Source organism: Coregonus clupeaformis, chromosome 9 (assembly GCF_020615455.1).
Source record: "Coregonus clupeaformis isolate EN_2021a chromosome 9, ASM2061545v1, whole genome shotgun sequence".
Taxonomy (NCBI): Eukaryota; Metazoa; Chordata; class Actinopteri; order Salmoniformes; family Salmonidae; genus Coregonus; species Coregonus clupeaformis.
Genome location: NC_059200.1, coordinates 18,523,028 through 18,538,621, shown reverse-complemented (window position 1 = coordinate 18,538,621; position 15,594 = coordinate 18,523,028). Strand labels below are relative to the sequence as shown.

Below are 15,594 nucleotides of genomic sequence, written 5' to 3'. Positions count from 1 at the left end.
ATCCTCATATTACTTACACCTATCCAATCCTCATATTACTTACACCTATTCAATCCTTTCAGATCTACACAAGTATCTTGTCTTAGAGTTTATTTGGGATATTTGGGTCTCTACAAACCCCCATCATCCCAGACTTTTAGTCTGCTGGGTTCTAGTTTCATAGCTGCTTAAACCCCAGCCAGTACTGACCGGTCTGTCAGTCCACTTTACCACTGAGTTTATTACACAAGGCTGTTAACTATGAAACAGCAGAGGGTCTACTCTGCGTTCACTCACACACACACACACTCTCACACACACACACACACACACACACACACACCCACCCAAGGCTGTTAACTATGAAACGGGAGACACTCGTTAATCACTTCAACAGGACGATTACACTTACATTACATTTTCGTCATTTAGCAGACGCTTTTATCCAGAGCGACTTACAAATTGGTGCATTCACCTTATGATAGCCAGTGGGACAACCACTTTACAATATACCCCCCCCCCCCCCCCAAAAAAAAAAAAAATGTGTATATTTTTTTGGGGGGGAGTGTGGGGTAGGGGGAGGGTAGAATGATTACTTTTATCCTATCCCAGGTATTCCTTAAAGAGGTGGGGTTTCAAGTGTCTCCGGAAGGTGGTGAGTGACACTGTCCTGGCGTCGTGAGGGAGTTACCAGAGGTTTAGCTTCCTGTGACGGACTGACAGTGTGGCTTTTTATTTAATATCTACAACATAATGTGTTTTATGTTTTCATGTACTGCATTTAAATCAGACCTGGGAGAAATACTTAACCTGGTAAATACACTCAAATATTTTCAGTGCGCTTGATTCAGGCTAGCTTAACTAGTGGTGCAGGGTGGGCAAACTTTTCCATTGCTTATTGTACCGGTCAAGCTAAGCCAAGCGTATCTCATGTATTTGACATAATGTATTTGACCCTGGTCTGACAATGTGATTATGTGATGGACAGAGTGGTTTTTCTATTTTATAGCTACATGTTTCGATATGTTTTCATGTCTGTAAACTTTGCTAGGCCGGGTTACTGTAAAGCACTTTGACAACCGCTGATATAAAAAGGGCTCCATAAATACATTTAATGGATCGATTGATTGATTGATGTATGTCAAATCAATGTGTTTCTGTGTTGTAGACTGAGGACCCTACGATGGAGCGGCCGTACACGTTTAAAGATTTCCTCCTACGGCCACGAAGGTCAGTTCCAGACTACCGACGAAGGTGACAGGGAACTACACACACGCACACACACACACACACACACGCACACACACGCATACACACACGCATACACACACGCATACACACACACACACACGCACACACACGCATACACACACGCATACACACACGCATACACACACACGCATACACGCATACACACACGCACACACACGCATACACACACACATACACACACGCATACACACACGCATACACACACGCATACACACACGCATACACACACGCACACACACACGCATACACACACACGCACACACACGCATACACACACGCATACACACACGCATACACACGCACACACACACGCATACACACGCACACACACACGCATACACACGCACACACACACACGCATACACACGCACACACACACGCATACACACACGCATACACACACGGACACTCAGACACAAACTCAAATTACCCACAAACCCATGTCCACCTGTTGTTGTTCATCCACAATTCATGGTTAGATATCACTGAAACTACAGGCTTATGTCATTATGGTATTCGGTTCAAAGTAACTGTACTGTTATCATTGTTAGCTAACACTGTTGTCATTCCGAATATTGTTCTAATTCTAGACATTCACTTACATAGCATTGTTAAAATATTCCCCATGTATTGTTAATGGGGCGCTAACAGGGCTTCCATAGAATGTTGTAGTGTCATGTAACTGCATCATGGCCCAACTCTCTGAATTCAAGGCTCTGGCTAAGACCATCTATTCTACCTCTGATTTCTTTTGAATCACTCCCAACTAACTGCCATTTTGGTGGCCTCTTCTGTCTCCAGCCACAAGTCCCGGGTGAAGGGTTATCTGCGGCTGAAGATGGCCTACCTGCCAAAGACTGGAGGTCCGGAGGAGGAGACCACTGAAGGGATTACCAGGGAGGAGGCGGAGGTACGATGACAGGGACACACACGCACACGCACAAGCGCACGTACGCATATGCATGCTTGCACATACACACAGCTTTTTTTACGTGAAATGTCAGGAGTTTTTGGGGAGTAAAACTGTGTGTTTTCCCTAAGCCTAACCTTGACCCCAAAACCCCTAACCTTAACCCCAAACCCTAAATCTAACCGTTAAGCTTAAAATAGCATTTTAACAAATTCAGGACATGGAAAAAGTCCTGACTTTTACAAAATAAAATAGTTTTCCTACCTTGTCAGGACATTCTGGTGACTTGTGAGGACATTCTGATCCTGATAATGTAGTAAAACATGTACACACACATACATACATACACACTCATATATATATATATATATACAGTGGGGGGAAAAAGTATTTAGTCAGCCACCAATTGTGCAAGTTCTCCCACTTAAAAAGATGAGAGAGGCCTGTAATTTGCATCATAGGTACACGTCAACTATGACAGACAAAATGAGAAAAAAATATCCAGAAAATCACATTGTAGGATTTGTTATGAATTTATTTGCAAATTATGGTGGAAAATAAGTATTTGGTCAATAACTAAAGTTTCTCAATACTTTGTTATATACCCTTTGTTGGCAATGACACAGGTCAAACGTTTTCTGTAAGTCTTCACAAGGTTTTCACACACTGTTGCTGGTATTTTGGCCCATTCCTCCATGCAGATCTCCTCTAGAGCAGTGACGTTTTGGGGCTGTCGCTGGGCAACACGGACTTTCAACTCTATGGGTTTGAGATCTGGAGACTGGCTAGGCCACTCCAGGACCTTGAAATGCTTCTTACGAAGCCACTCCTTCGTTTCCCGGGCGGTGTGTTTGGGATCATTGTCATGCTGAAAGACCCAGCCACGTTTCATCTTCAATGCCCTTGCTGATGGAAGGAGGTTTTCACTCAAAATCTCACGATACATGGCCCCATTCATTCTTTCCTTTACACGGATCAGTCGTCCTGGTCCCTTTGCAGAAAAACAGCCCCAAAGCATGATGTTTCCACCCCCATGCTTCACAGTAGGTATGGTGTTCTTTGGATGCAACTCAGCATTCTTTGTCCTCCAAACACGACGAGTTGAGTTTTTACAAAAAAGTTCTATTTTGGTTTCATCTGACCATATGACATTCTCCCAATCCTCTTCTGGATCATCCAAATGCACTCTAGCAAACTTCAGACGGGCCTGGACATGTACTGGCTTAAGCAGGGGGACACGTCTGGCACTGCAGGATTTGAGTCCCTGGCGGCATAGTGTGTTACTGATGGTAGGCTTTGTTACTTTGGTCCCAGCTCTCTGCAGGTCATTCACTAGGTCCCCCCGTGTGGTTCTGGGATTTTTGCTCACCGTTCTTGTGATCATTTTGACCCCACGGGGTGAGATCTTGTGATCGAGGAAGATTATCAGTGGTCTTGTATGTCTTCCATTTCCTAATAATTGCTCCCACAGTTGATTTCTTCAAACCAAGCTGCTTACCTATTGCAGATTCAGTCTTCCCAGCCTGGTGCAGGTCTACAATTTTGTTTCTGGTGTCCTTTGACAGCTCTTTGGTCTTGGCCATAGTGGAGTTTGGAGTGTGACTGTTTGAGGTTGTGGACAGGTGTCTTTTATACTGATAACAAGTTCAAACAGGTGCCATTAATACAGGTAACGAGTGGAGGACAGAGGAGCCTCTTAAAGAAGTTGTTACAGGTCTGTGAGAGCCAGAAATCTTGCTTGTTTGTAGGTGACCAAATACTTATTTTCCACCATAATTTGCAAATAAATTCATTAAAAATCCTACAATGTGATTTTCTGGATTTTTTTTTCTCAATTTGTCTGTCATAGTTGACGTGTACCTATGATGAAAATTACAGGCCTCTCATCTTTTTAAGTGGGAGAACTTGCACAATTGGTGGCTGACTAAATACTTTTTTCTCCCACTGTATATATATATATGTATAGACACTACCAGTCAAAAGTCTGGACACACCTACTCATTCAAGTGTTTTTTTTACATTGTAGAATAATAGTGAAATAACACAGATTAAATCATGTAGTAACCAAAAAAGTGTTACACAAATAAAAATATATTTATAATTGAGATTCTTCAAATAGCCACCCTTTGCCTTGATGACAGCTTTGCATACTCTTGGCATTCTCTCAACCAGCTTCATGAGGTAGTCACCTGGAATGCATTTCAATTAACAGGTGTGCCGCCTTAAAAGTTAATTTGTGGAATTTATGTCCTCCTTAATGCGTTTGAGCCAATCAGTTGTGTTGTGACAAGGTAGGGGTGTATACAGAAGATAGCCCTATTTGGTAAAAGACCAAGTCCATATTTTGGCAAAAACAGCTCAAATAAGCAAAGAGAAATGACAGTCCATCATTACTTTGAACGTTTCTTCAAGTGCAGTGGCAAAAACCATCAAGCGCTACGGTCCTCTGTAGCTCAGCTGGTAGAGCACGGCGCTTGTAACGCCAAGGTAGTGGGTTCGATCCACGGGACCACCCATACACAAAAAAAAATAAAAAATGTATGCACGCATGACTGTAAGTCGCTTTGGATAAAAGCGTCTGCTAAATGGCATATATTATTATATATTATTATGAAACTGGCTCTCATGAGGACCGCCACAGGATAAGTTCATTAGAGTAACCAGCCTCAGAAATTGCAGCCCAAATAAATGCTTCACAGAGTTCAAGTAACAGACACATCTCAACATCAACTGTTCAGAGGGGACTGTGTGAATCAGGCCTTCATGGTGAAATTGCTGCAAATAAACCACCACTAAAGGACACCAATAAGAAGAAGAGACCTGCTTGGGCCAAGAAACACGAGCAATGGACATTAGACCGGTGGAAATTTGTCCTTGGGTCTGGAGTCCAAATTTGAGATTTTTGGTTCAAACCGTGTGTCTTTGTGAGACGCAGTGTGGATGAACGGATGATCTCCGCATGTGTAGTTCCCACCGTAAAGCATGGAGGAGGAGGTGTGATGGTGTGGGGGTGCTTTGCTGGTGACACTGTCTGTGATTCATTTAGAATTCAAGGGACACTTAACCAGCTTGGCTATCACAGCATTCTGCAGCGATACGCCATCCCATCTGGTTTGGGCTTAGTGGGACTATCATTTGATTTTCAACAGGATAATGACCCAACACACCTCCAGGCTGTGTAAGGGCTATTTTACCAAGAAGGAGAGTGATGGAGTGCTGCATCAGATGACCTGGCCTCCACAATCCCCCGATCTCAACCCAATTGAGATGGTTTGGGATGAGTCAGACGGCAGAGTGAAGGAAAAGCAGCCAACAAGTTCTCAGCATATGTGGGAACTCCTTCAAGACTGTTGGAAAAGCATTCCAGGTTAAGCTGGTTGAGAGAATACCAAGTGTGTGCAAAGCTGTCATCAAGGCAAAGGGTGGTGGCTATTTGAAGAATCTCAAATATAACAAATATTTTGATTTGTTTAACACTTTTTTTGGTTATTACATGATTCCAAATGTGTTATTTCATAGTTTTGGTGTCTTCACTATTATTCTACAATGTAAAAATTGAGAAATACCCTTGAATGAGTAGGTGTGTCCAAACCTTTGACTGGTACTGTATATATACAGTTGTGGAGGTGGAGTAACAGAAGTCTGTTACTGCCAACAGGGAGTCTGGAGAAAACATCTAGTCTGTTCTGGTCTGGCCTCTCTTTCTGGAAACACCATTCACTCACTCACTCAATTCCCCACATCCTCTCATTTTCAGAAAGCTGATCTATTGGAAAACTAAAGTATGTGTTTGGTGTGTGTATTTGTATGCCTATGTGTGTCAGTGGCTTAATCTGAGTAAGAGAGAGAGAGAGCAAGATGGCATTTTCACTCACTAAAATAATGCCTAGATAGGGTGACATTTAGCTAGTCTGCGTACCCGCCTGTTTAGCCATCATTCCACTCCTTGGTCTAGTCTGGTACCCGTCTGTATAGCCATAATTCCACTCCTTGGTCTAGTCTGGTACCCGCCTGTTTAGCCATCATTCCACTCCTTGGTCTAGTCTGGGTACCCGTCTGTTTAGCCATCATTCCACTCCTTGGTCTAGTCTGGGTACCCGTCTGTTTAGCCATCATTCCACTCCTTGGTCTAGTCTGGTACCCGTCTGTTTAGCTATCAATCCACTCCTTGGTCTAGTCTGGTACCAGTCTGTTTAGCCATCATTCCACTCCTTGGTCTAGTTTGGTACCAGTCTGTTTAGCCATCATTCCACTCCTTGGTCTAGTCTGGTACCCGTCTGTTTAGCCATCATTCCACTCCTTGGTCTAGTCTGGTACCTGTCTGTTTAGCCATCATTCCACTCCTTGGTCTAGTCTGGTACCAGTCTGTTTAGCCATCATTCCACTCCTTGGTCTAGTCTGGTACCCGTCTGTATAGCCATCATTCCACTCCTTGGTCTAGTCTGGTACCCGTCTGTTTAGCCATCATTCCACTCCTTGGTCTAGTCTGGTACCCGTCTGTTTAGCTATCATTCCACTCCTTGGTCTAGTCTGGGTACCCGTCTGTTTTGCTATCGTTCCACTCCTTTCCACTCCTTGTCATGCTAAACATCTTTGGCATATGACACAGAGTACAAGGAGTGGAATGGTAGCTAAACAGACGGGTACCCAGGGTAACATTTAGCAGAAGAACTGAATTTTTTTTAAACAGAAAATCTCACATCTCCAACCTTCTCCTTGCGAGATCTCAAACAGACAGACAGACAGTGGAATGTAACATACACCAAAAGGAAAGAGCTGTGTTTTTCTCCTGGCTGTGCAGTGTCTCTCTCGCTCCGTGTCTGTGTCTTTGAGCACTCTCTCCTCCTGTGCCTGTGTGTTTCTCAGGGCTGGGAGGTGAACGACTCCGCCGACCCCAGCGTCCAGAGGCCTCAGGTGGTCCAGCCCCCGCTGCCCCCAGGATGGGAGGAGAAGGTTGATAACCTGGGCAGAACCTACTACGTCAACCACAACAACCGCTATACACAGTGGAAACGACCCAGCAACGTGTATGTACACACAGCTAGGTTCTCTTTACACACAGTTATCAGAGTTGCTCTAGAGTTAGGGTTAAGGTTGTGGTTAGGATGGGATGAGAAGATGGATAACCTGGATAGAACCTACTATTTCAACCAAAACAACCACTACACAGTGGAAACGACCCAGCATCATGTATGTACATATAGTTGTCAGAGCTGCTCTAGGGTGAGGGTTAACTTTGGGGTTAGTCATCCACAACAACCACTCTACACAGTGGAAACGACCCAGCAACATGTACGTGCTGCTATACTTTCATACATAGTTATCTTCCACGCCGTGAACCACTAGATCCTCCTCTCCATCCTCTCAGGGCTGGGTGTCTCAGGCTTTGCATTCTCTTTGAAGAATCCTACCTGGAAGGGCTCTGTACTAGGTCCTCTGGTGTCCCCCAGGGCTCTGTACTAGGTCCTCTGGTGTCCCCCAGGGCTCTGTACTAGGTCCTCTGGTGTCCCCCAGGGCTCTGTCCTAGGTCCTCTGGTGTCCCCCAGGGCTCTGTCCTAGGTCCTCTGGTGTCCCCAAGGGCTCTGTCCTAGGTCCTCTGGTGTCCCCCAGGGCTCTGTACTAGGTCCTCTGGTGTCCCCCAGGGCTCTGTACTAGGTCCTCTGGTGTCCCCCAGGGCTCTGTACTAGGTCCTCTGGTGTCCCCCAGGGCTCTGTACTAGGTCCTCTGGTGTCCCCCAGGGCTCTGTCCTAGGTCCTCTGGTGTCCCCCAGGGCTCTGTACTAGGTCCTCTGGTGTTCCCCAGGGCTCGGTACTAGGTCCTCTCTTGTGCTCTCTGTACACCAACATGTAAAATGTTCATTGTCTCTTCTCTACAGGGATGATGTTTCGGAGGTGGAGAATGATAATCAGCAGCGTGCGAACAGCATCCAGGCCCACCGGGTTTTCAGGTCCAGACGACACATTTCTGAAGACCTGGAGAACGAACACATAGAACCCAGAGACATGGAAGATGTGAGTCTCATCCCTGACCTTTGACCCCTCGACTGTACAATATGTTTTAATCAAGATATTCATAAATCCAAGGACATCTATTGCTACATACCAGGACAATATTACGCCTACATTTTTACTTAAAATAGGTTAATGGATCAATGCCTTATCTTTACTGCAGAATACAGAATGACTTTCCAAGCCAGTCAGTGGTACAGTACACTCTCTCTCTCTCTGCACAGTCGTGGGAGCCAATCACTGAAGAGAGTCCAGACGGCCTCCTAACTGGCCCCTCCTCCGCAATGGCGACGCCCATCCCCCAAACGCCGGACCCCCCGGCCCTCCAGGAGTTCTCAGAGGAGATCAACCTGCGCCTGTCTCTCTCTCCAACCCCATCCGGCCCCCCGCCTGACATCAACGGAGAGGTGGCCGCCCCCAGCCAAGCCTCTGCTGTGGTGAGAATCACTGACCTGTTTGAATCTAGTGTTGGAGGCAATTCACCACTTTTTAACCTCATTCATCAGCACCATTCCAGTATGTCTGAAAACACCAATTTGTTCTGATGCCAAAAAGTCATAAGAAAACAATCCCTCTCTGTCTCCCCTCAGCAGAGTCATCGCTCCTCCAGACTGCGTTCCTCCAGTATGACAGATGGGGTCAGTGACCAGGCCCAGCCTCCTCCTCCAGCGGTACGATACGCTCTCTCTCTCTTCCTCTCCTCTGTTCTTCCTCCTCTGCCTTCCTGTTCCTTTACTACACAGGCAGCTCCTCCTGTTCTCCTCTCCTCCTCTCCTCTGTTCTTCCTCCTCTGCCTTCCTGTTCCTTTACTACACAGGCAGCTCCTCCTGTTCTCCTGTCCTCCTCTCCTCTCCCCTCTCCTCCTCCTCATGTCCTCTCCTCCTATCCTCTCCTTCCCTCCTGTCCTGTCCTCTCCTTCCCTCCTGTCCTGTTCTCTCCCCTCTCTTCCCTATGTCCTCTCCTCCTCTCTGCTCACTGGGATTCCTTAATGCCTGGTGGTGATTCACTCTGCAGTGTCAGGCTCTGTGTTTCTGGAACAGTGGCAGTAACTCTATCCTTCCCAGACAGAGATCTGAATCACAGTAGCCCAGGGAACCAGGGCTTCTAAAGGGAAAAGCACAGGTGCTGATGTCAGCCTTTTATCTCGCTGACCTGAATGAATGAGTGGGTAGCAGGAGTTTTACAACAACAGGATGTGAATGAGTGGTAAGTGGAATGAGTGGGTAGCTAGGATTTTACAACAGTAGCAGAATAAGGCTTTTACTAGACTGGCAAGATCCAATCACCACATGTTTCTAACTGGTTTGACACACTTTCCTAGGAAGCATGTGTAGGTTGCAGATCTGCGTTCATATAGTATTTGAAATCTTTCAAAGTACTTTGAGTGTTTGCTCTAGCCTACCTGGAGTGCCAGGTGGGTGGTGGTTGCACTTTTGAGACTACTCTATTGGTTCCATTGCACCATGCAAGCTCAATTACGTGCATCTTAAGTATTTGACCCAGGTCTGGTGCAAAGTTAATTTTGCATACTAAAGTCTTGCATAGTTCATTTTGTTTCGGTATGTTGCATTGAAAGTGGCTAATATTGCGTTGATTCAATCACAATTCCCACAGTAAAGGGAAACGTTGATAGTGTTAACTAACGGGGAAAACTCTAGAAAGTTGTGTGAAGTTGAATCTCGTTGGCTGATATTTATTCTGCATGGCAGTCCTGGGGGAGCTGCACGCAGCTTAGAGGGAACATTGATTGTTGGTTCATTATACGGCAGCAAAATGTGTTTTATTTGTACTTTTTGAAATGTAGGCCAATGTCTTAAATGCAGTAAAGAGTGCGATATAGCTCCATGTTGCTCCGTAAGGCTTATCAAAATAGTTATTGTTAGTAATGACAAAGAAAAGGGTTACTGTTGCTAATGACAAAGAAAATAGTTACTGTTGCTAATGACAAAGAAAAGGGTTACTGTTGCTAATGACAAAGAAAATAGTTACTGTTGCTAATGACAAAGAAAAGGGTTACTGTTGCTAATGACAAAGAAAATAGTTGCTGTTGCTAATGACCAAGAGAAGGGTGACTGTTGCTAATGACAAAGAAAATAGGTACTGTTGCTAATGACCAAGAAAAGGGTTACTGTTGCTAATGACAAAGAAAAGGGTTACTGTTGCTAATGACAAAGAAAATAGTTACTGTTGCTAATGACAAAGAAAAGGGTTAATATAGTGTTGCTAATGACAAATAAAAGGGTTAGTGTTGCTAATGACAAAGAAAAGGGTTACTGTTGATAATGATAAAGAAAATAGTGTTAGTAATAAAGGGTAGTGTTAGTAATAAAGGGTGGTAATAAAGGGTGAGTGTTAGTAATAAAGGGTGGTAATAAAGGGTGAGTGTTGGTGATAAAGGGTGAGTGTTGGTGATAAAGGGTGAGTGTTGGTGGTACAGGGTGAGTGTTGGTGGTACAGGGTGAGTGTTGGTGGTACAGGGTGAGTGTTGGTGAAACAGGGTGAGTGTCGGTGGTACAGGGTGAGTATCGGTGGTACAGGGTGAGTGTCGGTGGTGCAGGGTGAGTGTCGGTGGTGCAGGGTGAGTGTCGGTGGTGCAGGGTGAGTGTCGGTGGTGCTGGGTGAGTGTCGGTGGTGCAGGGTGAGTGTCGGTGGTGCAGGGTGAGTGTCGGTGGTGCAGGGTGAGTGTCGGTGGTGCAGGGTGAGTGTCGGTGGTACAGGGTGAGTGTCGGTGGTACAGGGTGAGTGTCGGTGGTACAGGGTGAGTGTCGGTGGTACAGGGTGAGTGTCGGTGGTACAGGGTGAGTGTCGGTGGTACAGGGTGAGTGTCGGTGGTACAGGGTGAGTGTCGGTGGTACAGGGTGAGTGTCGGTGGTACAGGGTGAGTGTTAGTAATGACAAAGAAAAGCATTGAAGGAAGGAAGAAAGATTAAGAAAGAGTTATTTGGCATGACTGTGTCTGTAACCTGCTAGATTAGTCAGTCACACTATTTCTCCTTGACATTGGCTGAGTGGGTGGGTAGTGTTAACTCACTTTGCGTTCCCCTCTCTTTGTGTGAGTTGGTACACGGCCGTCATTAACACCTGTGGTGCTAGTCAGATCTATCTCACATGATATTCAAAGAAAAGAAAGCTTAACAATGTTGATTGTCTTTCTGCAATCATTGATTATGGTTAATCTAAGACTGCTAAAACAATATCAGATCTCTCATTTGAAAGCTTTTTATTCAGCTGTTTATCTACTACTTTCTCTTCTTCTTGACTCGCGTCACTCTCAACCCGTAATCCAATCAAACAATGATCATCCACAACTATAATCCACCCACGGTAATCTGATTCCATGTGCCCGTTACCTCACCTTTCCTCCTGTGTGGTCAGCTGCTTTGGGTATCCTCCACAACTCCTGTCCCTATCATCACAGGAGTCTATCCCCCCTGACCCTCGCTTCACTCCTCACCCCACTGTCCCCCACCTCAACCTCTGGGCAGTCTGACTCTAAAGTAACCTCCTTCCCCGTGTCGGTCTTTCCTGCTCCTCCACACATCACCCACCTGACCCCCCTGCCTCACCCTCACTGGTCAAATCTGTCCCTGCCTCAGTCTCACTGGTCATATATGTCCCTGACCCCTGCCTCAGCCTCACTGGTCATATCTATCCCTGACCCCTGCCTCAGCATCACTGGTCATACATGTCCCTGACCCCTGCCTCAGCCCCCCCCACCCCCTAAAGTGTGTGCCTCCCTCTAAAGAAGGCTGTGTTCTACCAGCAGAGCTCCCAGACCAGAAGAACCAGAGCTCAAACAGTCACTGGAGTTGAGGAGCCCATGGTAATGTTGTCCCATTCTACATACTGTACATATATCTACCTGCTGTGCATCAGTGCACCTCTCTGCCATATGAATACCCTCTCTCTCTCTGCACCGTTTTAGTTTTGTCCCCCTCCCTCCCAACAAAACGTTATGTATCAAGCTGGTGTTCAGTCCCACACGTGGTTAAGAAGATAGGACTTGTAATGACTAGACCACCTGTTTCCCCTCCTGCTTCTGTGTTGTGACCCCTCAATGGGAGAGTTCAACTCACTTACCAAGTCAATAAGTGCACACGTTTCTTCACATGGAGTTCAGTGGCTGTGAATGTGTATTTGTAGTTGTCCATGTATGTGCGTGTGGTTGTGTTTGTGTGTTTGTGCTGCTCCCTCGATATGTCCACACATCATCACCTGCTGGGATTTATTTTCATCTGTAATAAGCAGTTTGAGTGTGTCTATACTATATATGTTAGGTTGTATGTAAGGTTTGAGTGTGTCTATACTATATATGTTAGGTTGTATGTTAGGTTTGAGTGTGTCTATACTATATATGTTAGGTTGTATGTTAGGTTTGAGTGTGTCTATACTATATATGTTAGGTTGTACATGTTTAAGGTTTGAGTGTGTCTATACTATATATGTTAGTTTGTACATGTTTAAGGTTTGAGTGTGTCTATACTATATATGTTAGTTTGTACATGTTTAAGGTTTGAGTGTGTCTATACTATATATGTTAGTTTGTACATGTTTAAGGTTTGAGTGTGTCTATACTATATATGTTAGGTTGTACATGTTTAAGGTTTGAGTGTGTCTATACTATATATGTTAGTTTGTACATGTTTAAGGTTTGAGTGTGTCTATACTATATATGTTAGGTTGTACATGTTTAAGGTTTGAGTGTGTCTATACTATATATGTTAGGTTGTATGTAAGGTTTGAGTGAGTCTTACTATATACAGTGCATTCGGAAAGTATTCAGACCCCTTTTTCCACATTTTGTTACGTTACAGCCTTATTCTAAAATTGATTAAACATTACCTTTTTTTCGCTCATCAATCTACACACAATACCCCTGTATTTGGGGAGTTTCTCCCATTCTTCTCTGCAGATCCTCTTAAGCTCTGTCAGGTTGGATGGGGAGCGTTGCTGCACAGCTATTTTCAGTTCTCTCCAGAGATGTTTGATCGGGTTCAAGTCCGGGCTCTGGCTGGGCCACTCAAGGACATTCTGAAGCCACGCCTGCGTTGTCCTGTTGGAAGGTGAACCTTCGCCCTATTCTAAGGGTCCTGAGCGCTCTGGAGCAGGTTTTCATCAAGGATCTCTCTGTACTTTTGCTCCGTTCATCTTTCCCTCGATCCTGACTAGTCTCCCTGCCACTGAAAAACATCCCCACAGCATGATGCTGCCACCACCATGCTTCACCGTAGGTTTCCTCCAGATGTGACACTTGGCACTCAGGCCAAAGAGTTCAATCTTGGTTTCATCAGACCAGAGAATCTTGTTTCTCATGGTCTGAGAGTCCTTTAGGTGTCTTGGCAAACTCCAAGCGGGCTGTCATGTGCCTTTTACTGAGGAGTGGCTTCCGTCTGGCCACTCTACCATAAAGGCCTAATTGGTGGAGTGTTGCAGAGATGGTTGTCCTTCTGGAAGGTTCTCCCATCTCCACAGAGGAACTCTGGAGCTCTGTCAGAGTGACCATTGGGTTCTTGGTCACCTCCCTGACCAAGGCCCTTCTCCCCAGATGTATCAGTTTGGCCAGGCGGCCAGCTCTAGATAGTCTTGGTGGTTCCAAACTTCTTCCATTTAAGAATGATGGAGGCCACTGTGTTCTTGGGGACCTTCAATGCTGCAGACATTTTTGGTACCCTTCCCCAGATCTGCCTCGACACAATCCGGTCTCGGAGCTCTACGGACAATTCCTTCGACCTCATGGCTTGTTTTTTGCTCTGACATGCACTGTCAACTGTGGGATCTTATATATTGAATATACCACAGGTGGACTCCAATCAAGTTGCTGAAACATCTCAAGGATGATCAATGGAAACAGGATGCAGCTGAGCTCAATTTCAAGGCTCATAGCAAAGGGTCTGAATACTTATGCAAAGAATTCTAAACCTGTTTTCGCTTTGTCATTATGGGGTATTGTATGTAGATTGATGAGGGAAAAAATTATTTTATCAATTTTAGAGTAAGGCTGTAACGTAACAAAACTCAAGTGGTCTGAATAATTTCCGAATGCACTGTATGTTAGGTTGTATGTATGTATGTTTGAGTCAGTCAGTCTTACTATAATAATAATAATATGCCATTTAGCAGACGCTTTTATCCAAAGCGACTTACAGTCATGCGTGCATACATTTTTACGTATGGGTGGTCCCGGGGATCGAACCCACTACCCTGGCGTTACAAGCGCCATGCTCTACCAATTGAGCTACAAAGGACCTTTACATGTTAGGTTGTATGTCAGGTTTGAAAGCTGTTCTATGTGGTTTGTTTGTCATTGTGTGTTTTTTTTTTTCTAAAGCTGTCCTGCTTCTGCTGGCCTGCTTCTGTGAGTTTCTGAGGAGCAGCAGTATTGTAGTACAATAGTACTCTGCTACGTGTTGTACTGCAGTACTGTTTTTAGTCAATAAGCCACTCCCACTGTTTCTATATTTCTTATCAATGTGTAAAAAAATGCAGTTTGCACAAACAGTTTCTTCCAGGTGGCCATATTGTCCGGCGTGATTAACTTGCTGTTTTGCTTCTCTTTGCTTGGTTCAATCTCAGTCGGCAGCCTATGCCCTGACCACACCAGGCCTGCCTCCGGGATGGGAGGAGAGGAAGGATGCCAAGGGACGCACGTATTACGTCAACCATAACAACCGCTGCACCACCTGGACCAAGCCTATCCTACAGGTACAGAGAGGCCTCACCTGGGGCACAGAGAGACTGCATGGGCCTGGGCTGACTCCTCCACGTCGCTCTCCTCCTCCTCCCCTCTCCTGTCCTCATTCCGTTAGGGCGTTTCTCTGGGCCTGGGTACAACCTCCACTGTTCTCTTTGTCCCCCCACCTTCCTCTTGTCCTGTCTTAAAGTGTGGGTGCATGTCTTACTCTAGGTCTTACTCTAGGTCTTACTCTTACTCTAGGTCTTACTCTAGGTGCGTTCCTTCACTGGTCACCTTGAGTTTGTGTCCCGCTCTTCCTCCTCTCCTCCTCTCTTCTTTGTTCCTCCTCTCTCTCTTCCTCTCCTCCTCTCTCCCTCTCCCCTCCTCTCTCCCTCCTATCTTTCTCCCTCCTCTCTCCCTCCTCTCCTCCTCTCTTCCTCCCTCTATTCCTCCTCTCTCCCTCCTCTCTCCCTCCTCTCTTTCTCCCTCATCTCTCCCTCCTCTCCTCCTCTCTTCCTCCCTCTATTCCTCCTCTCTCCCTCCTCTTTCTCCCTCCTCTCTCCCTCCTCTCCTCCTCTCTTCCTCCCTCTATTCATCCTCTCTCCCTCCTCTTTCTCCCTCCTCTTTCTCCCTCCTCTCTCCCTCCTCTCCTCCTCTCTTCCTCCCTCTATTCCTCCTCTCTCCCTCCTCTCTTTCTCCCTCCTCTCTCCCTCCTCTCCTCCTCTCTTCCTCCCTCTATTCCTCCTCTCTCC

At 45.7% G+C, this 15,594-nt stretch overlaps 1 protein-coding gene across 12 annotated transcripts in view; it reads left to right on the top strand.

Annotated features, from left to right (window-relative positions):
* Nucleotides 1–15,594, top strand: part of nedd4l (NEDD4 like E3 ubiquitin protein ligase) — a 101,934-nt gene that overhangs the window by 51,201 nt on the left and 35,139 nt on the right. For 3 of the 12 annotated variants that reach the window (XM_041885376.2, XM_041885377.2, XM_041885371.2), the window contains 8 exons: nucleotides 1,148–1,209; nucleotides 2,053–2,161; nucleotides 7,028–7,188; nucleotides 8,037–8,172; nucleotides 8,394–8,606; nucleotides 8,760–8,840; nucleotides 11,933–11,992; nucleotides 14,743–14,871. In XM_041885376.2, coding sequence (XP_041741310.2) covers nucleotides 1,148–1,209; nucleotides 2,053–2,161; nucleotides 7,028–7,188; nucleotides 8,037–8,172; nucleotides 8,394–8,606; nucleotides 8,760–8,840; nucleotides 11,933–11,992; nucleotides 14,743–14,871 — 951 coding nt within the window. Of the gene's footprint in view, nucleotides 1–1,147; nucleotides 1,234–2,052; nucleotides 2,162–7,027; nucleotides 7,189–8,036; nucleotides 8,173–8,393; nucleotides 8,607–8,759; nucleotides 8,841–11,932; nucleotides 11,993–14,742; nucleotides 14,872–15,594 lie in introns of all 12 variants that reach the window. The other 9 variants (XM_041885375.2, XM_041885365.2, XM_041885370.2 and 6 more) reach the window with 7 other exon arrangements.